This window comes from Manduca sexta, chromosome 21 (assembly GCF_014839805.1).
Source record: "Manduca sexta isolate Smith_Timp_Sample1 chromosome 21, JHU_Msex_v1.0, whole genome shotgun sequence".
Taxonomy (NCBI): Eukaryota; Metazoa; Arthropoda; class Insecta; order Lepidoptera; family Sphingidae; genus Manduca; species Manduca sexta.
In genome coordinates this window covers 1,029,283-1,054,019 of record NC_051135.1, presented here as the reverse complement: position 1 = coordinate 1,054,019, position 24,737 = coordinate 1,029,283, and the positions used below count along the sequence as shown (strand labels likewise).

The window sequence follows — 24,737 nt, the reverse complement described above, 5'->3', positions numbered from 1 at the left end:
TTCTGCGTAATCTCTTCTTTTCAATGATTTTAAATGGGCTACGTTCTTAGAAAATAAAGTTGTTATACTATTAATTATTTATAATACCTTAAATAAGGTCATGTAGGGGAAAATGAGAAGATATATTGGAAAACTATTATGGAAATATAATATTATAATTATTACAACTTTGTGTACTTAAATATGCATAAATATAAACAACGCCTGGAAAGAGTTACGATGTATTAGATATATAAATATTCGGATGATTAATATAAATATTAAACATTTAAATTTCTATTATAAGAAGCTGAATAAAAAGAAACGGCTTTTACTTCCAGATTCTGTCCTGGAATTGGTTCTAGACTTACTTAGAACCAGCGAGGTCCGCCATACTAATTTCCAACAATTTCATGCTAAAGTAAACGCGTTCCTACGTAGTACAACTAATAAATACTTCACGTCTGTAGTGGCTCCTTATAATGGAATTTCCGTGTATTTTAAGATTACCAATTCCAACTTATAAGATATTTATGCATAGAAAACTTTGAAATTGTTTTTTGATTAAATATTTTCTTTATTCTCAGAAGATTGAGTTCTAGATGGTCACGGTTAAAGATATAAAATAATGAAAACCAAACAGATTTGTAATGGAGTATCCTCAAATTAATTGAATTATTTAGAAATCACAGCGAAACTAATTGAAATGTTTAATTCAATTTACAATATGTAATTAATTCGGAAATACCGATGTGAATACTTAATTGTTGGGTTAACGGTTACATAATTTGTTTTATATCCGATTACACTGAAATAACCTTTTAGAGTGTAAACATTAGAAAACATTCAATATTTATTTACGGACCTAGTAAATTTAGTTTTGCATCATCTTCAAGATTTACATTGTATAATATGGTAGAAAACATTCCATACTCATTGGATATTTTAAAAACCTTGTGGTATCTAGATCTAAGTAAATATTTTTGCTCGAACAAATATTTGTTACAATCTCATATATCATAATCTACTACTACGTTATAATCTTCTCAGATAGGAACTATCATACATAGGGTGCATAACATGGCATATAGATACACGTAAGTGTGTCGTGTCCAGGGATCAAACTTTACATCATCATCATCAGCTGCAGTATGTCCACTGCTGAACATGGGCCTCTTCCAAAGATTTTCAGATCGACCTATTGGAAGCGGCCTGCATCCAGCGATCTCCTTCGACTTTTGTGAGATCATCTGTTCAACTTGTGCGTGGACGTCCGACGCTGCGCTTGCCAGTTCGTGGCCTCCACTTCTGAACCTTCTTGCCCCAGCGGCCATCAGTTCTGCGAGATATGTGCCCTGCCCACTGCCTTTAGCTTGCTAATCTGATGGGCTATGTCGAACGAAAGTCACCGACATAGAGAAATAAGGAGATCCACATTTTTGATTCGATCACGGAGAGAAATAAACAAACTGTGCATGTCTAGATTCAAACAGGATACCATAATTGTTGCTGAAGAGGAGTCTTCATTTCTCGTCAGTCGAAGCTATCGGGCTCCACTTACCATCACGTCCATTGGGGTCAGTTTGCCCTGCTTACGTATACAACAACTAAAAAATACATAGTATCATTTGTTACGGACTGAGAAATCTCTTTCCCTCTCTTAGATAATTTGCTGTCTTTTCTATATAACAAAAAAAGAGAAATTATGCAAGATTTGGATCGAAGTAAATTGGGCTTCCTTTCTTGATAGATAAAGTAAAACTTTCTTACCTTTACCTTAAATTTAGGAGATCGCAGTCGGAATATTTAATTTCTTCTACTTTGATATCGGGGTATCAAACAATTGAAGGGTCTGACTGCGTAGCTATTATCACTGTTTCATATATTTCCGCTGCTAAACATGAGATTGTGACCACTATTACGTTCCTATTTCAATATTATTACCGGTTATAAAATACCTGGTCTATTACAAACACTTAACTTCTAATGTTCTCTACAGGATTTATATAGTCTGGCATAGGTTAACATACTGCGTGAACGTCTCCAAATTATATTGTGCTTAATTTGCTGCGCTTAAGTCACTTTTAGTTTAAATTATGTGCATGTTGAGTTTTCCTAACTTGGGCTTACATTATAGCTATAAGTTATAATATTTAAATTATTGTAATCGTAGTGTTAAGTCTGGTGGAAAACCTAATAAATAAATAAATAAATGACCCATAATATAAAGTTCCGTGCAAAAATTCAATATGTCATTTTAATATTATTTAGCTTCACCCATTACGCATCCCTCAACCAACACACACCTAGCCTCATTGGATTGTTTGAAAACCTCATAAATCGCATCTCAAGGAATGTTAAACGTCATTGCTCTACAAGGAATGGTCGTGACGTTTAAATAAAACTTCCCCCATATTTTCAAGTATAGTCTCTCGCGAATGGTAATTCACAAGGGAGTAAATGGCGCGAGTTCACAACTTGCCCCGGGGCTGTATTAAATAGGAAAAGTTTGTGTTAATATGAGATATTTTTATATAAAGTGTCGTTATCGCGTCTGAATATTGCTGGTTGAGGAAGATCAACTAGTTATGGTAGTGTACTTAAGTATTTCGAATACAGTATGGTAATGTGTCGGTATATAAAATAATTAGGTGAATCGAGGTTCATGAACGTTCAATAGACTGTTACTTTATAGGTTTCGATGGCTAGTAAACGTAATCTTTTATATACTCTTGAGAAAATAGTACAAGATATTAGATTAGATTAATTTATTTATAATAGTTCTAATTAATGGATGTTATAAGGCTTTACGTAATTTTTTATACCTATTAGTGGTCTTCCAGGAGTCCAATATGATATATTTGTGACATAATATCATATTCTATTATACGTAAATTTATTTCTTTCGCACTGCTTTTAATTATGAACTCGTTTTATGCCAAATCACGCACTTCTTCGTACGCGCAAATGTGCTTAAAACAGGGTACAAAGTTTTTACGTTGACATTTAATTGTATAGATACTTACCATAGAAACGTATTTTTAACAAATTTTGGACTAAAAACTACCAAGGGCGCCCTGAAGGGGAAGGCAGGGGTGGAGGAAGAACATGTCCTCTCGACTTTACCTACAATTCATACTTTTGTCAATCTCCATATCAACTTGCATCCTCCTTGAGCCATCAGCTGGCGACGCTCTTGCCAACAACCAATACACATTAAATAGATTAAAAGTAACGACCAACTATCTCACACCGAAACTGAATTCCAAGGAGTTGGTGCTCAAATTATGAGCCGCAGACTCCCCTTAGCCGTTTAAATAATCTCGGCGGGCAATAAAAGCTGGCCAGACTATATATTCGGAGCGCATGAAGCCATTAGGGGGAGTAGTGCAAACATCCCCGCAGACTAATGGCTGGACCATGGAAAACTTACTTGTTAACACTTTAAGGAGTTTAAGTATTGATATGTTAAGAGGGTGAGATATGGCTCTAATAGATATAGATCTGTGTGGATGATGTGGGATTAAATAGGTTAAGGGTGATTTTTTTGGTGAAAAACATTTAAGGATGAATTCAGTTTCGATGTTTTTTTGTTAGTTGTAATCTATGAATTACTATTTTCGGTACAAGTTAGGGAGATAACTTATTTTTAAATTATAATGGTGTTATTCTGGTATACCTCTTATCAAAATCATGAGTCGTATATGGCTGTCGGTTCATTGCTTTCAGTCAGTTTATTTTCATCGAATAGGTACATGCTAGTACCCTTTTTGGTATTGTTATTAACCTATCCTACGTTCCATTCGTAAATAACTTCACCTGGTTTTAACATCCTCCTAAACTAGTCCAAATCCTTAACCAAGAACATCACGTGTATAGTTCATTGCCTCGAATAGCTAAGAAAATAATGCAAGTAAATACGAGGGCAAATGTTTGTGTGGCCCATTCATTTGGCTCGGCGAACGCGTTGCCCGTGCCACTTTACGTATTTCTGGCGCAAATGGGTTGGAGTGGGCTTATCTGCCTGCACTAGGCACTGTTGTGCATCTCACTGTGAGTACCTACTTGGCATAAATAATTTTCTTTGTAGATATGCAAGGTAATGAAAAATGAACTCTAAGTTCATGTTAACAAAGGAAAGAATTAATTAATTATACAAACATGTCGTGGTATTGGAATTGGGTAATTCGAGTTTGCTTGGCAACAATTTACGTGCACTGCGTTGTAGTATTTAAATAGAAAGGTTCTACATGGTTACTTTAACCACACTTTTTTACAATATAAAATATAGGCTGTTTTAATTCGAAAAACAAGAACACGTAAGTAGTACGTACATCTATGTTAGTGTTATCTGGATCAAAAATCCTTGAAATAATATCCTAATTTTATAATGTTTTTGAATAATTGGATAAAGCAAAGAATATTCTTGAATTTACAAAAAAAGAAATATGTTATACAATTAATTCATTGTGGAATGGATTATTATTATATTTAATGAATAATTTACTATCTTTGAAACTGTAGAAATATTAGCCTGCCATAGATTAAAAAGGTTACGTATTTCTTAAAATTGTTCTATGATTTTTGTATGGCACATGCGCTCGCCAACCGCGATATAAATAATATAATTTGTATTTAATAAACCTTATCAGATATGACAAGATGCCTGTAGGATATGGATTAGGTGTTGCTCGCGCCTTAGCCCGAATAAAATGCCATTCCCGCTACTAAAGTTCCAAAATCACTGTAGTAATCATCATGTTATCATCATCATCTGTATGATGCCAGCGCTATTTAAAAAAATCCAGTATTTACCATGGGATCAAATAACAGGGATAAAAAGTACCCTGTGTGTAAATCCAGGTGTAGGAGTAGACAATGGTCAATCAATGTGACAAATTTCATCCAAATTTTTTCAGCTGTGCATGCCTTTATTTCTAACAAACATCCAAATATTTTCACAACCCACACTTATAATATTTGTTAAATTATTTTCTATAACATCCTTTTTAAATAACCGTATAAGTCCGCAAATATTGATCGGACATTAGACTACGGTTTATATAAAAACCTTATAAATATTTGTAATACATTTTTATTCTGTAAGTTTGCAACGGAATTCGTAATTATTTCATAGCTGAAGTGAATCGCGGTGTGCGAACCAAGTATATTTTTCTAGAAAATATTTTTTGTTGACACATGTCTGGTGCATTCGTACGATGACGTTTATGTATTATGGACGAGTTGCGGATGGAATATATGCATGCTGATGTGTTCTGTTTTAGTATGTTTCATCGGGAATAGTTTTTGATATAAACAAAAAAACTATGTATTTTTTTATGAAAATCTGACTGGTTTGTTTGATATTTCAATATCGTCGTATCGATTGTTAATAAGTTTACTATTTCTCGATATTTTATAACTTATACTTACATTATTGATATTTATAATGGCATCTAACTTATTTTCTGTAGTTCTTATTAAGTCTACATCTAGAATTAGATATTGTTTAACAATTTACAAAAGTTTATATGCACATAATCGCTGCCGATTATCTATAAGTATTTTAAGACACCTTACAATGCACCTACCATGATTATCTCTGCACCACCCTAAGGTTGACTGGTAGAGAATGCCTATGGCATTAAGTCCACCTGTATACAATTGTAAATATAACTTAATAAAATGCAATTAATAAATAAAATAAACAATGTATAACAAAAATCATATTTCTTTAATTTTTACATACAACCTAAAAATCTTTGCAATAAAAGCAAACGGAATAGCAGTTTTCACACACGATCCTCTCGGTGAACTCAAAGCAAACTGTGGATTCAGTGGCGCAGTGAATATTCTCGAATCTCATGCCTTCTTGTACGCTCGAACACGCTTTAAGTAGGTATTCGTGCCAGACAGGTTATTTGCTGTTATTGGGTTCTATACTATGTACATATTTTTTCTTAAATAAGAGCTGCTGTAAATTAGTGTCGTAATTTTGTAGTGGGCTGTAATTTTCTCCGCTATCGTCTAAATTATGCTCGTATTTTCGTACCTTCTAGGGTTAAATATTGTAGAAATAAAATGTTATTTCAATTATAACTTGGGACTCTATATTCTTGTTATTATGGTCGAATTTCAAAGTTATTGATAAATCCCATTCTAGTAAAATTTAAAAGTAAATTTTCAATCTCATCAGATTGAATTGTCATATCATATTTAGAATATCGTACTAACATTATAATGTTAACAAAACATCCTTCAGTTTTGTCAACTTAGAAAATATTTTACGGTGACGTGGGTTATATTGCTCCGCTGGGAACAATATTTGTTTGTCTATCTTCGAGAATAGGAACGCTTTGCCACGTCCCGCCCCAAAGGTCTGATGTTCATTGCGATTTAGTTTTCGTATCTAATTTACTTTTAATTGATGGATGTGTTTGTGATTGTAGGTTTCTCATACACGAGTCTGGGTGATTTACGGCAATTTAACGTCTTCTCCAAATACCGTTGTTCCAGTTTTGGGAACATTGTGGTCAGTAATTAGTGAGCATTATAAGACTTAACAGGTATGAGTTATGAATGTTGTAGAATTAGAACTTCGATGCGATGTTGCTATTTGAACAGTCTTGTTACCACCAAGCAAGCGGTTATCGTTCAGTTGCAAAAGTACCAAGAATTAAAAATAATGATCTTTCTGATTTTCGCTTCGTATTACGATGGAAAGTCTATGCTTGCAACACTAGCGCAGTTTTAATGACGTCCCAGCTTGTTTGCGTTGGAAGTAGTCGCTGAAGCTAAGCAGCTTTATTCCTGGTATACACTTTCAAGCCTGTGCGATGGACTCCCAAGCTTAAGACTTTATGGAGCATGAATAAAAATCACGTAATCTCTACGACTTTTACTTTTAAGTTTATTTTTGCATGTAATTAGTTGTAATCGTAACAATCGCTATCGCCGCCGTAACTGCAAATAGAACTACTAAATAAATAAACTAAATCCAACGATAAATCGTTTACATCCATACCACTAACACCGAATAGTGTCGGAATAATAATCGTTGTGTTGTCGGAGAGACTATGATCTCAGATTACTGAGGCAATTTCCACAAAGACGGCAACATCTAGCGGATCAACTGGCGGAGGTTGTAACCATGTGAATTGATGTCACCCTGTTAATCTGGTAAGCTTGTCGTAGCCAGATTGGGATAATATTGGCCATTTAATGTTTAATGAGGAAAATGGGGTGCGGGTGAAAGCCGAACATGCCAGTATTTATCGAGATTGATTGCTATGGTTGCGATGTGGGATTTATGTTCGGAATATTTTGGGTTAATATACTCGTTTTGTTGCATTAGTTAATGGAGATTTCGTTTGTGAAAGGCTTGAATTCGATTTGTAAGTTGGGAAAAATGCGCAAATTGATTCATTCAAACAGTTATAGCGGTAAGAATGCTGCACCTCTACCCATTCCTTGTGGGAATAGACATAATAAAATTAAAAGACAATTTCTTACGAAGCTAATAAAAGCCTTTTAAAGTAATATCGTGGCACTTTTTGAATTTACAACGTGTGACCTAATCGATTTTTGTAACCTTATCTATTCGAGTAAATATAATTACGTCATCGACATATTCGATTTGCGAATGTATGTTTTGAATGTCGCATCTTTTACAAAGTCAGGAGTCGAATGAAATGTAAATATGTGAACACTGGAAGTAACGTAATACAGAAAAATTCTCAAAGGATGTATCGATGTTCGGCATCGGTCTAGACGGGAAACGACACAACATAAAGGGACCGAGAAATAGAAGCAAGACATTTTCGCCGATTGTGGACATTGTGTTTATTAACGGAGATAAATATAATTTATCTTCTATATATAATATTATTAGTTATCAGAGTTAAAGTTTAATAAAACAATAAAAAATCCAAAGCAAATTGGTAACTTACAATATAAACAAGGAAAATGCCAAAACACGTAGCACCGAAGCTAGTGAATGTATAGAAACAGAGCTAGACCAAGTCTCTTTTTGTAGATTTTGTCCAAAGAGAATTGATGACGTTAGCAGATAATGATGCTGCGTTGCTTTCCGTTACTAACAACGTTCATTTTGGCGCATCATTTTTATCACGAACTAGCTTTTGCTCACGGCTTCGCCCGCGTGAAGGTGTTTTCCAGGATAAAATACCACTGTTTGATAAAAGTCTTGCTACATATTTTCCCGGTACTTATAGGTTCAAACTAATGTTATCCCCAATCTATAATTTCAGTTCAATCAGTCGAAAATCTAAGAACATTTATGCAAACTTTCATCCCCTATTTTATCCCCTTAAGGGTAGAATTTATCAAAATCCTTTCTTAGGGGATGCCTACGTCATAGTAGCTTTATGCATGTAAAGTCTTAGCCCGATCCGTCCAATGGTTTGGGCTGTTCCTTGATATATCACTGTCAGTCAGCTTTATATAATAGTATAGATTAACAACTGAAGTTAGCTAAAATTGAGTTTCTCGATGCCGACCACTATTTATGTACTATGTATTTTGAGACTATGCAATTTTGTCGCGTTCGCGATTCACTTTCACTTTTGTTGAGTTTCAGAACGCGATATTAGATCCTCCAACGCGCACGCGAATTTGAACTTTATGCAGCGGTAATAAATTACAAATTGACTCTCCATTTTATTTAGAAAACGTTTGTATGGGAAATAGAAAAATGCTGTTTTGAGGATTTTCCCGGCAATTATTCGAATTTTTCTCACCTTTTAAACCTTCCTAGACCTCCACGAATAATTCAAGACCAAGATAAGATAAATCCGTTCAGCCGTTCTCGAGTTTTAGCGAGACTAACGAACAGCAATTCATTTTTATATATATAGATTGTATCGGTTCCCAGTTCCCATTAGCAGCTTTTTCATTGGCGAGCTGACAACGAAACTCAAATATTATAAAAATAACGAATAAAGACTGCACCAAGTTTGAAGCGGCGATAGCCTAGTTGGGTGTGGAACGGACTGCCGAGACGAATGTCCGCAGGTTCAAATCCCAAGGGCACACATCTCTGACTTTTCAAAAAATCATGTGTGTATTCTTTGTGAATTTATCGCTCGCTTTAAAGGTGAAGGAAAACATCGTCAGGCAACCTGCACATCTGAGAAGTTCTCTATAGGAATTTCGAAGGTGTGTGAAGTCTACCAATCCGCACTAGGCCAGCGTGGTGGACTAAGGCCTAATCCCTCTCAGTAGTAGAGGAGGCCCGTGCTCAGCAGTGGGCAAGTATATAATACAGGGCTGATATTATTATTATTATTATTCGGAAACTTACATTCGGAAGAATTAGCTTGCTTTGCGGATTCTGATTAAAATTAAAAAAATAGACACTAGATCATTTGAATGAATCTTAGTTTTAAAACGCGAGTTCCTTAATGTATACGAGTACAATTATATTATTATTTTGACGCCATGCCCTGGACAGTGCGTTGTCGTTTACGTCATCAACAAATCTCCTCAGACCTGTTTCTTATAAGATAACACTTTTTATTCTGTGTTAAACAGACAAATCGGATTTAGAATGGATTAGCTTGTCGCCATAAATCTTATTACGGTCTTGGGAGCTTATTTGCATGCTTTAAATTTTGGATGAGCAAGGAAATGGATGGGCATTGCCTATATCTTACGATTTGATTAGTTTTTACGTGTTCCCGTTCGATAGTGTATAAATAAATGATGTTTTTTTTTTCTAAAAATGCGTCTACGTGAATATTTTTCAAAATATTAGTCTGTTGAATTAGAAATTGAAATTTAAAGGTAATCAAAACAAATTGATAAAGTTCAAAAAATAAATGTACGTTTAAAAATAACCGCTATAAAATCCGTCAACAGTTTTATTTCAAAGCCTAATATTAGTGTAAACATAATTAATCATTTACAATAAATACTTATTTCGATGTCTTGGTGGTGAATTCTTGTGGGAATGATCGTCGTGTGAGACGTCACAGCAATTTTTACAGCACTGCAGCCGCGGACCGCCGGGCCTGAAAATGCAGGTATAAGTTTTCAAACAAAAATCCACTTTACCTATTCAAATTGCTACCACTGCCAGAGGTTATTAGTGACTTCAGAAGCATGAAATTTTGCAATATTCTTACATATCTAAGTAAAAAATCAATCTGTATAATTATGCCTGGTGACCACGTAAAGGGTTTTGAAAAATTCTCCTCCTTAGGGGCTTAGATCGCGTCAGACGGTCAGGCATAAGGCTAACTTAAGGTTATAAAATATTGTAACAGTTTATCCGAAAAATATTATTTGATAAATAAAATTAATCAGAAATTATGGGGATAATGTTCTTTTTCAATGAAACAATATTAAGTTTTACAGCCGCAATATGAAATTTATTTGATAAAAACAAATAATGGTATAAAACAACACATAAATTATATAACTTTATTGTTAGTAAAGGAGTTTTTTTTTTAATCCCAACATTGCGGAATTCAGTTAATATTTAGTCAGAAGGCCGTATTCCGTCGACGGGGACATATCCGTCTTTTTACAATTACGGTCGTACTAATAGGACACGTGTCATAACTGGGGCCTTATTCTCTATCCCGCACGTTATTTTGACAGTGCGTAACAAGCACGTAACACAACGCGTCATGTTTAGGACTATAGAAATTTGGCTTACAGAATACCATTCCACGCACATTTCTCGAAGATAACATGACACGGCCGCGTTACGCGTTTACACTATCATACAGAATAAGGGCCCTGTAAAGGTAAATATTAAAAACCTATTGACCTATACGGATATGAAATCATTCCTTCGATTAGAACGCTCGTAATTGCAAAAAGGTGAATTCCCCTCGATAGATGGAATAGGCCCTGACTATATTTATATTTTTTAAAGAAAATAAACGATACAGCAAAATTTTATTCATCCACAGCAATGATGAAAAATCTTTTTTAAATATCGTAAAAGCTGAAAGCGGTATACAAGTCAACTTGTCCGTCAAACATTACTTTATAAAGATATTTAAAATAGTGAGTTTTAAAACATAATAGGTAGCGAAACGGGAACGAAGCATGAACAAAACAGCATGTAATTGACGGCGTCACGGCGATAAGCCCCGGCCTTATTACAGAGCCGACGATATCGAAAACATGTCGATGTGTTCAATAAACTTCTTTATTGAAATGGAACTAGGATTCTGATTCACAGTCTGCCCCTGACCACAAAGGCTGTAGTCTTAAAAGGTTGGGAAGTTAAAAATAACACTATTTTATGTCATGTTTTTTTTTTTATTGTAAATGTGTGTACTATTAGGCTTTATATGTTGTTAAACGAAGCAAGACTTGTGTTTAAATAAATATAATTTGGTTGACAGGCTAACTGGCGCTTGTTTTCATACGCGCACGGCATTTTGACCACACTGCACCTGATAATAAACGGAGTAGAGTTCAATAGAATGTCGACTGACGAGAGATGATTACTCCTCGACAGTCGTCACAATTATGCCGATCTGTTGGAACCGGATATATACAGGGTGATCTCGGAACGTGACATGCATACATGGGCCACTATGGCGGGTTTTAACGCCTTAGGAACGGTCACTATTCGGGAGGATATAAAATATATCCTACCACCAGCCAATGGTTTAGTACAAAAGTATCATGATAAACCAGTAATTTAAAAGACTGTCGCATATTCTACATTTATTTTTCTGAGTTCACAAATAGGTTCTTATATATAAAATAAAGTGTTATAATATTAATAACCTAAATCGCGATGAAATCCTCTAATAAATTTTATTTAAATGCACAGCATTCGCAAAAACCTAAGAAACCATAAATATCAGCAATAGTAATAATCCACTACAGGATATAGGCCTACCACTAAGATTTCCCGGCCTACCTGTTACTCCGTTGATCATTTTAATTTAAATTTGCAAAAGGAACAATAAAACCGACCAAGCTTCAATATTGAACGGAATTTTATAATTGGAATTTGCAAATGGTTTGCGTTTGTTCGACATTGTTTTAATAAATCGACTTTTATTTTTCCATTTTAAACACTTTCTGCATTTCCATGATTTATATTTTTATGTCTCTGTTTAGCATCCAGATTCACACTTGATTCACTAGAAGATGAACCATTCATTTATTAGCTCTTGTATTGTCTTCAATGTAACGCAATTTGTACCAATTGCATTCTTAAATTTAGTTATCATATTTTCTATTTAGTAAACCATGTACAATCCATATTACTTTTTTCGTATTCAAAACCCCTGCTCCCGAAGTTTCTAAACTAAAATTCCTCTCATCAATTCCAAATGCAAATATTTTCTGATAGCTCCACATTTATATCGCAACAATTTCCAGTTATGTAAGCGAACGTTTGCGACATAAATTCCAGAATAGTTCTGCAAGCGATCGGCGTTAGTCAGGGCGGACGGGCCGATTTATCCCTCATGTCACGGTGAAATCCAGCTGGCGTCGGCGCGTCCGATGCTACTCATTCGCTATTTTTCATGAAACTAGTGCTATGAAATAGAACGGTGATTTTATATAATTTATAGTCGGAGTCAGTGTATGTTTATTTATAAAGTCGTGTCGTAGTATTGATTTTATATTTTAAAGTTCAAAATGTGTTTGTTGATTTAACGGTTTCCTTCCCGTATGGCATAATGTCAGTCATCGTTAAGTTTTGGTCGGTCTCTGTTACTTACTTGAATTTCTGGGTTTTGTCACCTACGTTACTGGTTGACTGGTAGAAAATGCTTTCGGCATTTATACTCTTTGTATATAAAGTTCAAATATTTTATCAACAAATTTATCATGTGTCAAGGTCCTTTAAACAAGTTCATCTTGATTCATCGTTTTGTAGTAAATCCTGCAAACATCCTGTATACAAGTGTATCCTGTGTGCTGTGTTGTTTGTACACATCTTTTTATTCATTTTGAAAACCATGAACCACGTTGTATTTGACACGACATTATGGACGAATAGAATCATTATCTTTATCTAAACTGGTAGTTATAGTATCGGATTTTTATGTAATTAAAAAAATCTCCGCGAAAAAATATTTTTCTTAACAGACAAACAACGCACAATATAATATACCGAAGAGTCTACAAACAAAAAAAATCACGAGATTGAAATATGTAGAAGGCACGACTTCTATATTATCGCCGAAGAAAAATAAAACTACCTATAAAAAAGCAGTCCGAATAAAGTCATCGGAACTGAAAATATTATCCGTATAAAATTAAAATTCGAATGAAAAGCGTTTGTTCGAAACATCATTTTTAAATCTAGAACTGAAAATGGCTAATAAAATAACTACAGCTCACGGCAAATTAGCAGCAATCCACGAGCAATAGCAGCTCATCTTCATGCCGACGGCGACGTGGTCTCCATCGCACTCGGCGCCTCCCACCGTGACCGCCACTAATTGCCCGTGCCGGATGGCCGGCGCTCCCGAGTCTTCCTTTAAGACCGGTGACATTTTATTACGTCTGATCTTACTTCTTATCTTACCAATATTATAAATGCGAAAGATGTGTAAAGGTTTAGATGTTTGTAGAAATAAATTGAAACAGCAGAACTGATTTGGATGACATTTGGTACAAATAGTCCTAGTCTATCATATAGGCTTTATTTCGGTGAAATTTTATTACATCTGATCTAATCTTGCTTCTTATCTTACCAATATTATAAATTCGAAAGAAATATAAATGTTTAGATGTTTGTAGAGATAAATTGAAACAGCAGAACAGATTTGGATAAAATTTGGCACAAACATAGTTCTGGACTATCACGTAAGCTTTTTTTTGTGCATGCAATTGCTCCCATGGGATAACATGTTTTTTTTTTTAAATAGATGGCTCTGGCCTCTTACAAATTGCCATGAATTGAAATAGTGTTTAAGAGGCTTTCAAAGCGGGAAAGGCTTTTCACGCTGGTAAAGCCGCGAGTACTACTTAGTCTTAAATGTAAGTAAGTTAAAATATATGAAATAATGTAGTAATAAGTTTCAGGACGAGTATAAAACCAGTCAAATTGTATTATGCTTGCAGCTAGCTTAAGAAAATAAAAAAAAATTAAGGTTATGAAAAATAATTAAAATAGAATTAATTCAATTATTATTTAATAAAATTTGTATAGGAACGAGTATAATTATTATAAATGAAATTGATACGAGTGTTACGTAGCTGTGTTACTTTTGCATATCTTAATTAAATAATATCCCAGAGTTTTTTATAATATTGAATGGCCATTGTTTTTTCGCAATAAATTACATCACGCTAATAAAATAGTAAGATGAGCCTTTATAGTATTCAATAAACAGAGTAGGTATTTAATATCGTACTAGAAATGTAAATGAATTTGGGAAAATCTATTGAAACATCAGAACGTCTAACCAATAGGTTCGTAAAAAGTAAAACGGTCTAGCACCGAATTTAAAACTTCTCCTCTCATTCGAGACAATGATTTATTCATTAGCCTATTTAAGAAGAAACAGGAGGCGACGACGAAAAAGGAATAGTTTCTTTTATTAAATTTCAGTAAATTGAGTATCGTATCTTTTATTTAGAATATCAAAAGAAATAGGAGTTGTTAGTCGTGTTTGGAAACCTTTGTGAACAAATCTATATTTTGTCATAATATCTTAAGCCATGAATTGCTTTTGATACGTTCAATCGATACTCTCATAATTTAATAGGCTTATCTTATAATGAAGGTTATGACCTTTTAAAGTTCTGAGTCATTGTTTAGTTTATATCTACATACCTATAATTATTTGTAACATATTATGTACTAATTTATTTTATTAAGTTCTAGTTTTTAATGAGATTATTTCAAAAGTAAACACCAAATGAAACGTCGTTACATAAAGCTCACTATAATTTAGCCCACAAATTGGGTTTTGAATACAGCGAAAAGCAAAGACGCGCTTTAACTTTGAAAGGAGTATTTAAAGAGTTATATTTCTTAAAACATTTCACTCACAGCTGTTATTAAGTGCTCGTCGCTCGCGTAACAGACGATGTCGGTCACGCCCTCTGAAAGCAACAGAAAATGTTCGCTATCAACAGTTTGGAATCGCCAACTAGAGATCTGGTTGAAACGTACTTATCTCGTAAATCTCTGGCATTGCATTTTCAACGACTTTCTTGCACGTCTGCATGTTAACGAAGCCAAAAACTTCAACGGTTAGTTTGTTTTGCTGGAAATTGAACAAGGATTTGACGGTTGCATCGGATTCAGATTGTTAGAAATAACTAAAATCCTCGCTTTAAATTACAAAGCAGCCTTAACGCTCCTCCGTTTAAGAGCTAAGATTTATTGCAACAGCTTGCGGCTTGGATTTTGCTACTAGACGATAATGTTGTGGGTAGGTATTTCGTATTATAAATTCTTTGAACTTAGTAAGAAAGGAATCAAATCTGACTTTCTAGATTCCTTTTCAAAGGTAATTAATGTTTTGCCAAACTTGCTCTTCATTGTCTAAACATCCATTTCTATTTGCAGAATACGATATAGATGAACTCGTACACGGCTCATATATTCAATTCATATTGGAAATCTAACGGAAGCTTGTGTTTGTATTGTGGTTTCCAAGATCAATTGTTGGCTCTGAACTATGGAAATTGCTAAAACTCAGAACTTCAATGACGTGTTTGTTTGTCATGCGTTAGACTGCACTAGAATACCTGAGGCCCCATTTTACGTCGCCAGTTCTTGTATTGTAATTTTATGTTTTGCGATTCTTCCTCCGTTTTTCTCTTTTGTTATCTGAAAATTAATCATTGCTTTTGAACAGGGTAGATGTCGAAATAACAATAGCTAATTATTTGAAAAATATATAATGAAACGCTACAAGCTAGCATGTAGACAAGTTAAAACTAAAACAATTTCACAACAAGCAATTGTCATTATACGAATCTGTAACAATATCAAAGAAATTTTAATAAACGTGGACGGACAAGTTGAAAAATACACCAAAGACAGAAAATTTAAACACAAGAACTGCTCAAGGCTACAAAATAATTGCTGAAATTCCCGACGAATAAAAATTCTGTGTCCATATTTCTATCCTGAATGAAAAAGAGAAACAGAATAATGAGTGAATGTTTGTTATAACCTGATCCAATTAGTACTTTGGTAAGGAAGGGGAATTTATCGCTTGGGCGCCAAAAACTAAAGTTTTTTTTGTGCTATTTTGCAACATCGAAGTGATTTTGAGAGATCAATATTCAGATGTAGGAGTATATCCATTATTAAGTTGTTAACAGTAATTGTATATGAAAATGAGAGTAAAATTGTAAAGTAATGCAGAATGTAGTAAGTATATATATCGACGGTTAAAACGTTAATTGATTTAGCGACATTTTTTTCGACTTTTTTTGACTAGTTATAATAATAATAATAATATCAGCCCTGTATTATATACTTGCCCACTGCTGAGCACAGGCCTCCTCTACTACTGAGAGGGTTTAGGCCTTAGTCCACCACGCTGGCCTAGTCAGGATTGGTAGACTTCACACACCTTCGAAATTCCTATAGAGACTTCTCAGATGTGCAGGTTTCCTCACGATGTTTTCCTTCACCGTTAAAGCGAACGATAAATTCACAAAGAATACACACATGATTTTTTTTTTTAGAAAAGTCAGAAGTGTGTGCCTTTGGAATTTGAACCTGCGGACATTCGTCTGGCAGTCCGTTCCACACCCAACTAGGCTATCGCCGCCGCTTTTTTACTAGTTAAAAAAACAGAAAAATGTGTTGATTTTAAATATTTATGAAACTCAGTGTCCCAAAAATTGCGCTTAAATCAATAAGCCTTTTAACCGTCGATATGTTTTTTAAAATAGAAAGTATTATTTTTAGATTGTGTTTTTTTTCTTTTTATATTTTTTTTTTATTGTATTTATGTATATGTAGTGAAATAAATGGTTTCAATGGTTTTAAATAGAAGAAGAAAAATAGACATACATTACGATTCATGTTAATTCCAGCATAATCTTTCTTTGTGGTATCGTTCTTGCTTTCAAGCTCTTCGTGAAGATGTATGTCATCGAGTTTTTTAGTCTAAAATTAAAAATGAAAACTTTTTTTGAAAACTAAGATTGGAAACCCTTTCTTGCATAATTTATTAATTTTTTTTGGATATAGCAATATTTTCCTAAAACCATTTGTTTACACGCAATTATAATTTTAAGTGCTATATTTTGCCACATTATAATACTCACTAAATTGCCCTGCTCTTTCTGCGTCAAGTACCGGCTAATAAGATGGTTAGATCTTTCTCTATATTCATTTAGATCGATCTGGTATTTTTGGATTAGACTCTGCTTTATAGTTCTAAATCTAGTTTTGTAGGATCGTGTTGATGTTCGTAGAGCTCTTTTCTTTTTCTTAGAGTGTTTCTTTGGTCGGTGCTAAAAATGTACAATGTTTTGTTATAGAATATTTCTTGCTTTATTTGCGAAGTGAAAATGATAATTTACTATAAACAAAAAAGTTAGGAATTTTATCAATTGTTTGGTTTATAGTATAATAACATAAATATAATGCTCTCTAAGGTTCCGTTTCAATTATACGTTTTGGAGTTCGTGATAATTTACGAAAACTTCACGAATATAATATGCATGCATTCTACTGTAACATACGAATAATGAATATAGAAATTGAATTTACACACAAAAATATTTTTTCCGGTATTTTAAATGTTTTATAATAATAATATATTAAAATAAAACAAAATTACATATACGGGTGTCACTTCTTCGCTGCTGCTGACGGGTTTTCCAGCGCGCAACGCTTCTGGAATCCCTTGTGTGCCTGGGAAATTGTTATTCTAAAAGATATTGACATTAATATTGGTAAATACAATCTTTTTTTTAATAACATGAATTCTATGGTAAATTAATTATCTTATAGATACATATATTAATCATATCATTACACATTCCATATGCATTACACGAACGGTTTGATGAAAATGACGTTCTATAGGATGGCAAGACTGGCAAAATACTACGGGCTCTCGCCTTCAGGGGGCTCTAAAATGTTCTATTTTTAGTGTATTTAGCACTTAAAAAAATCGATATTGTGGGTATATAAACATTTTTGTTTATGTTTTTTTCCATACGAGCAAGGTAAAGTGACCCCACTGCACCCGATCGTAGTGGGGTTTAATAGAATGTCGATTGACGAGAGACGATTATCACTCAGAAGTCGACATAATTACGCCGGCCTGTTGGAACAAGCTGATCCCGGAATGCGGTAGCGCGGTTTTTATCTAATTACTTAAAGTTAATGTGCGACGAATTTGTTGTTCCCAATTTATGTAATAAAAAGTATTTATTAGTAGTTATTATTATCTATAAACTAATAAACTAAACATACATGGAAATGTTCCCCCGATTCAGATGACGAACATTTTTCAACTTCGTTCTTAGGCTTTTTCTTTTTATGTTTCTGACCACTGAACTGTAAGTTAGTAAGTAGTAATTTAATAAAAATATAATACCAAATGAATACATACACTTAATTAAATTACTAAACCCTGGCATTAAAGAGCTTAAAGTATCAACTAGTTTGAGCAAAAGTTACTCACAGCGCAGAAATTACAAAATCCGCGGAATTAGCGGATTTCGACCAAGTTTAACTTATCAAAAAGTTTGTAACACTGTATACAACAATAACTGGCTATACTAAAGTTCATAGTTGCAGTCACATCCCATGGGTATAATAGAGAGGTTGCTGTACCTACTAGAATTTAAAACAAATTGTTCCTACTATAATAATAAAAATGCAGGCAACGTGTTTATGATTTTAAAGAGGGTAAAGGAGGTGATAAGAGTATTACAGGTTATCAACACACAAATACACATAGATATTCACGCCTTTCTTCCCGAAGTAGTAGAGGCCCAGGCGCAATTACTGAACCCATATTGGTCGTGTGCGTTTCGTCCCTTGTTGTAATAGGAGGCGAGTTTATCGCCATCAAACAATGTAATCTCCATTGTGGAGGGGGGGGGGAGCTATGTATCTAATAGCGGACCTCGGCCCCCCTCTATAACCAATTGTAAAAACACAATTAAAATAATTTTATAAAAATTATAGAAGAAAAATCATATACCTTCTCTGTTAAGTCATAAGAATAAAAAAACAAGTACCTATTAATTAAATTTACCATATTCAACACCCTATATAAATAGCTACTATAGAGTACAACTATAGAGTTATTTAGGCTAAAATAAACTCACAAGATCACCCTTTAAATGTCCCCAGCTTAGCACCGTTACATTGGAGTCAACAGGAGTAGATGTCTTATCGCCTGCTAAGGGTATAACCGTTCCTGGTTTATCTGACGTCATTCCCGCAAAAGTAAACACCAGGGAGAGGTCCGCAGTCCATCCTTCGAATTTGGGATGCGTCACAACTCTTTCTATAGGCAAGTACTGTTCGTATCCAGTTTCGAACATCTTTTTGGTGCCAATGACAACGAAGGACGTTGTGAGTTCCGGTCTAGCTTTTTTATTACGATCTGATACACTGGAGGTATAGGAAATAAATAAATTATTACTTTGATATTAATGAATCTTGAACTAATTATGGAACAGAAAAATATTGCTTAAATAAATCTTTTATACACTATTTATTTTAAGAAAAGAGATTAAAAGGAATATTTAAAAACATTTTGTATCATATTATACAATGCAAACTAATGAATGGCAAAAAATGTCTTATGTATTACTGAAATATTATGATTTAAAGGAATGTGGAGGGAGTATGATGAGGTTCATAATATTTTTAAGTAAAAGAAAATTATTAAAATCAAGTAAAGAAACTAAATAGGGGGTGATAACAATGCTTTGTGAAAATAATATAAATCCTATTTAAAGAAGCTACATTATGCCGATTTTAGACCAAACATTAAGCTAAAATTTGTTTAGCTCGCTTAGCTATGATATTTTTGCATGCATGTATAATTTTCTCAGCCAAGCTAATCTAAAATAAGTAAGCTTTGTTCTTGGTCTGCAACTGGCGTGTCGATGACATTCAAAGCTGAGTAGCCGCTCAACATTGACTCAATTACACTTACGGTTTCCTACACAATAGTACATGTGTTAAATATAGATAAGATTATAAATATGGGACTATAATGTGAATATAATTTAATTATATACAAGATCAATTTGACATTGGGTTGCTAAATGAAACCACCTCCATGTATTCCTGAAAGTAATACTTTACAATAAGTTACTGTAACGTACATTTTAAATAAAAATGAAATATTTTCAAACAAAATAAATAAATTAAAAAAAAAAAAACTTTATCTGCTGTTATACGTCGGAGGAATTAACATTGGGTTCCTAAATGAAACTGCTTACCTACTCGTCTTCTTGGAAGTAATACTTTACAATAATTGTTCTCAGATTTAAAATAGAAATGTAGAATTTTCAAACAAATTAAGAACAAAAAATATTACATGCTCTAATGCTACTACTACTACTCCAATAGAATTCGTCGGAGCGGCAACACCACGCATATAATCAGAAATACTTTCACGTATAGATATATAAAAAAATGGAAAACTAAAACCGGGCTTTTGGGCAAAAATATTCGTTATTATTGATATGATGATAGCAGAGGTGTAAAAGTATGTGGTTTCAATTAGTAACGTAACGTCAGGATGACCCTCTAAAATTATTCAATGTGTTGCAACTATAATGGGAATCCTTTTATCAGATTGTTTCATTTCATGAAGAATGCTAGTTACTGCTCGCAATTATTCCGAGCAGAGATATCTTGTCGGAGTGAAAGTTAACAGGACTCTTTTAATATTGAGAACAAACCGATATAACGCGAAATTTATGTATCCATTGCTGTGTGAACGAAGAAATCAACACATTATATATATTTTTTAATAAGAGCTCAGCGAATTTCGAGTATCGATCGAAGAGAGACTTTGTTCCTCGATGGTCGACACAATTATATCGGCGTATACAAAACTAAATATACATAGAGTGTTCCTAGAACGTACCACAGTCACGTGGGTCACTATGACGAATAATATGATTAAAAACAATAAGTCAGTAAAAGATTTTGTAAAGTCGCTTCGCGCAACAATATTGCCAGGATTATTGTAATTTTCAACGATTAAGCTTTATTGACGCACGATACGCGCCTGATGAAGATTTGGTAAATGGCGGGAACATAAATTTTATGGTTGGAACATTATGGAAATCATTCAAAAATAAATAAATAAGCCTTTTTTGATGTTTTCACTAGAATATATAATATATATACATTGTTCCTTTATCATGGATGATCGGTATGTTCTCTAAAAACATCTTGTCCTTCGAAATGAGACTCTTCTAAAGGAAACAGCACTACAATGTAAGAGTAAAAAGGCTCTTGGAAAATTTGATTTTCAAAATTACATATATACTTCTATACTTACAAGCAGTGAGCAGCAGTTATGACGACATAGTCATGTATTAGGGTACCCGTGCAAGTTTTTCTTGAACCATCTGTAAATACTATGCTAAAAAAACATAATTATCAGGACAATATATTAACGAAACTTCGAGAAATATTTGGAATTTAACTCAGAGATAAACCAAATTCTGGATGAATGTATAGCCTAATCTTTATCCCGGAAAAGTATATAGAAAAACTTTAATTCCGAGAAAGGTTTTCACGGGCAAAGCCGGGAGCGACAGCTTGTAGTATCAAAAGTAACAGACTTTGAAACGTTACTATGTAATAAGTTACTCGATTAGAGCGACGAATGTGTGCTGATCCACCGGTGTTTCCGGCTCTTTTGTATCTTCATTGTCTTCTTTACCTTGAAATATAAATACTTATTAATTAACTGTTTTATCATCATCAGCCACATGGAATCCACTGCTGGACATCTTCGTAGCCTCCCTTAAAGACTTCTATACAGGCCTGTTAAAAGCGGCCTTCATCGAGACTATATCTGCGATCTTTATAATTTATTGTTTTGTTGGGTTGTTGTTGCTGTTCAGTAGTGAACAGCGATAGCCTGATTGGTGATGATTGATTGCTGCATTATTTGCTAACACAATTTAAAATATTCTTTGAGAAAATTCAAGTGTATAGGATATGTTGTGTTTTGTTCGAATGAGGGCTAAGGGATATAATTCATAACAGCAAATCATTACTAAAACTAGTTCTAATGCCACTCAATTGTGGTACATTACAAAAAGATACATTAGCAAGTAATTTAACATCCACTGCTTATCCCATAATCCGAAGTTACTCGACATACCATTGTTAATATTATATAAGTACTATGTAATAAAAATTGAAAACTAAAGAAAATTTTCAAATTAAACTATGAAGCAATTACAAAATGATTTCTTTGGAATTTCATAAAAACATCTCATTATTAAATATTAATAATGTTAACCGACATACTGTCCCGGTCTGTCTCCTGACCACCAACGAGACTCAGCGCCACAATAAAACAAACCACAAAAAGCACTTTGTTCACAAAACACATGGTGTTTTCAATTTCATTATGGCCGATTGCAATGTAAATGGACGGATGTAATTTATATTTTTAATTAAATCGATAAGGCGAGTGGACGTAAATGAAATTAATAAGATGTCAATAGTGTATATGGATGTACATTGTACATGCTATTATTTATTTTGATGAATTCGGTTTCATACTCCATAATGGAATAAGGTGATACAATATCAATTAGATGTCTGTCTATCTGTGTATTTATCTATCGATGGTCCGTCTTTTACCGTCTACATTTTTAACGAAAATATTTTGATGAATAACATCTTTATGAGATCTGAAATCCATGAAAATAGAAGTAAGGATTCCGCACACACTGTTTAGGCTTTTATGGTCAAAACGAAATTAATGTTCTAGAATATTGCATAATCTCATATTATTTATAAGGTAGTTTAATCATCGCTTTTTCTTAAAACATTTTATTTAACCAAGTCTCAAATATACCATTCACGATAAGAATATGTATTGCCAACACTCAAAGATGAAATCGAGAGAGCTCGCAGTTGCGCAGAACAAATTGTCTAACAAGACAAGTTCTGGAGTACAATTGAAAGTTTCCGATGACCTTCCAACAATGCATCGAGTTGAAGCCCTGTAAGAACCTAAGAAGTGATTGAAGAACTTTCAAATATTATGGACCAAGTTTGTGTTTGTTACTATTGATGATTGTTTTATTTGTAAAGGTTTATTGGTATTTCAAGTGACGGTATATGGTGACATAGATCTTCGTAGTCGACTTAAAGAAAATCACTACAAAAGTCTTTATTACTGTAGAAATCTAAAGCGTGACTGATACGACGGCAGCGCCATCTATTTAAAAATCAGATAAAAAATATCAAATATCTCCTGTTGTATTTTTGAAATGAGAATACCTACTTATAAAAAAATCTTTTAAAAAGGGGAAAAATGTATTACTTAGATGAGAATAGTTTAAAAATAAATTAATTGTCAAGTGAAACTTGTCATATTATCATTACGTAATATTTCTAACTGGAGCTAATAGCAGTCTATATGGCGATTCGCAAACCAAGTCTATCAGTGTGTCAAATTTCATTCAAATCTGTTTAGCGGTTACAGCGTCCATTCTGACAACCATCAAAACATTTATACAAACATTTATATTTATCAAATTAGTAAGATAGGATAAGATAAAATTAGTAAGATAAAATACGCGAGGGTTCTATGCGCTGCGGTGTGTCCGTACGCAGTTTTGTTGTATCTAAATGTAAGCAAGGGATTAATTAATGCCACTTAATTAATTAATCGTGACTGATTGACTGACTGACTGATTGATTCGTTGCGTCCAATCGATGCTGGGCAAATTGCGCATCAAAGTGGATTCTACTTTGACAATCGTGGCTTGAATGAGATAAGGTTGGGGACCTTGTTACCTATCTTTATTGATATTGTCAAAAATTTATGAAAGATTTACGTATTTAAAAATAAGGTGTTATTATTAGGTATTAATTCTTTGTTTACATATATTTTCCCTTACCTGAATATTATTTTTTCGTGTTTAATTTTATTAGTGAAAGGTTACTGGATTACTGGAAGATTAAAATCACTACTTTACTTGGTTTATTTTTACACTAAGTATTGTATTAAATTAAAGACATTGAATATATAAACAAAAAACTCTATAATGGAGAATTATAACAGAGATCAGATGTTAATCTTACTCCGTTTTTTGCTTGAACGACGCAATAATTCTTTGTAGCTTATATAAAATCCTGAGCCATATTTCAAATCCTAAAATCGTAGTGCATACCAGCTGAGGCTTCTATTGTTTTCAACGTGATCACTTTTGAAAGATATAGCAATATTATTCATTGGTTTGTTTTTTTGTTAAATAAAATTATGATTCCGAATCGTAACGTGTTTGAATAATTAAGGTCTATTTTTGTCTATACTAGATAGAGGCTTTATATTTTAAATGTGAATAACAAAGAATTTTAGTAAGGTGAGGTAGTAGGTGAATCAAATCTACTTATTATTATAACTATGATGACGGTCTGTGAAGGTATTTTACTAGTTTTAAAACACTGATAGACCAAATCACGGATTAACAGTTTTTTTTGCTCACCAGTGGTGCATCTTACAAATAGCTTAAATTAAATAAATGCTATGACGAGGTGAGTAGTGAGACGGTTCCGCCCTAGTATATGTGAACACGAAATACGTAGTGGGTTA

The 24,737-nt window shown here is 33.5% G+C and overlaps 1 protein-coding gene across 1 annotated transcript; it reads right to left on the bottom strand.

Annotated features, from left to right (window-relative positions):
* Positions 1 to 9,855: 9,855 nt before the first annotated feature.
* On the bottom strand, positions 9,856 to 21,550 carry LOC115447903 (the record flags this gene model as incomplete). Its single annotated transcript, XM_037441121.1, has 11 exons — positions 9,856 to 10,010; positions 13,327 to 13,463; positions 14,987 to 15,039; positions 15,110 to 15,203; positions 15,691 to 15,762; positions 16,973 to 17,068; positions 17,230 to 17,418; positions 17,748 to 17,837; positions 18,380 to 18,472; positions 19,252 to 19,540; positions 21,453 to 21,550. Coding segments are annotated over 11 exons (1,320 nt in total), but the record flags the coding sequence as incomplete, so codon positions are not given.
* Between the last annotated feature and the right edge of the window lie 3,187 nt (positions 21,551 to 24,737).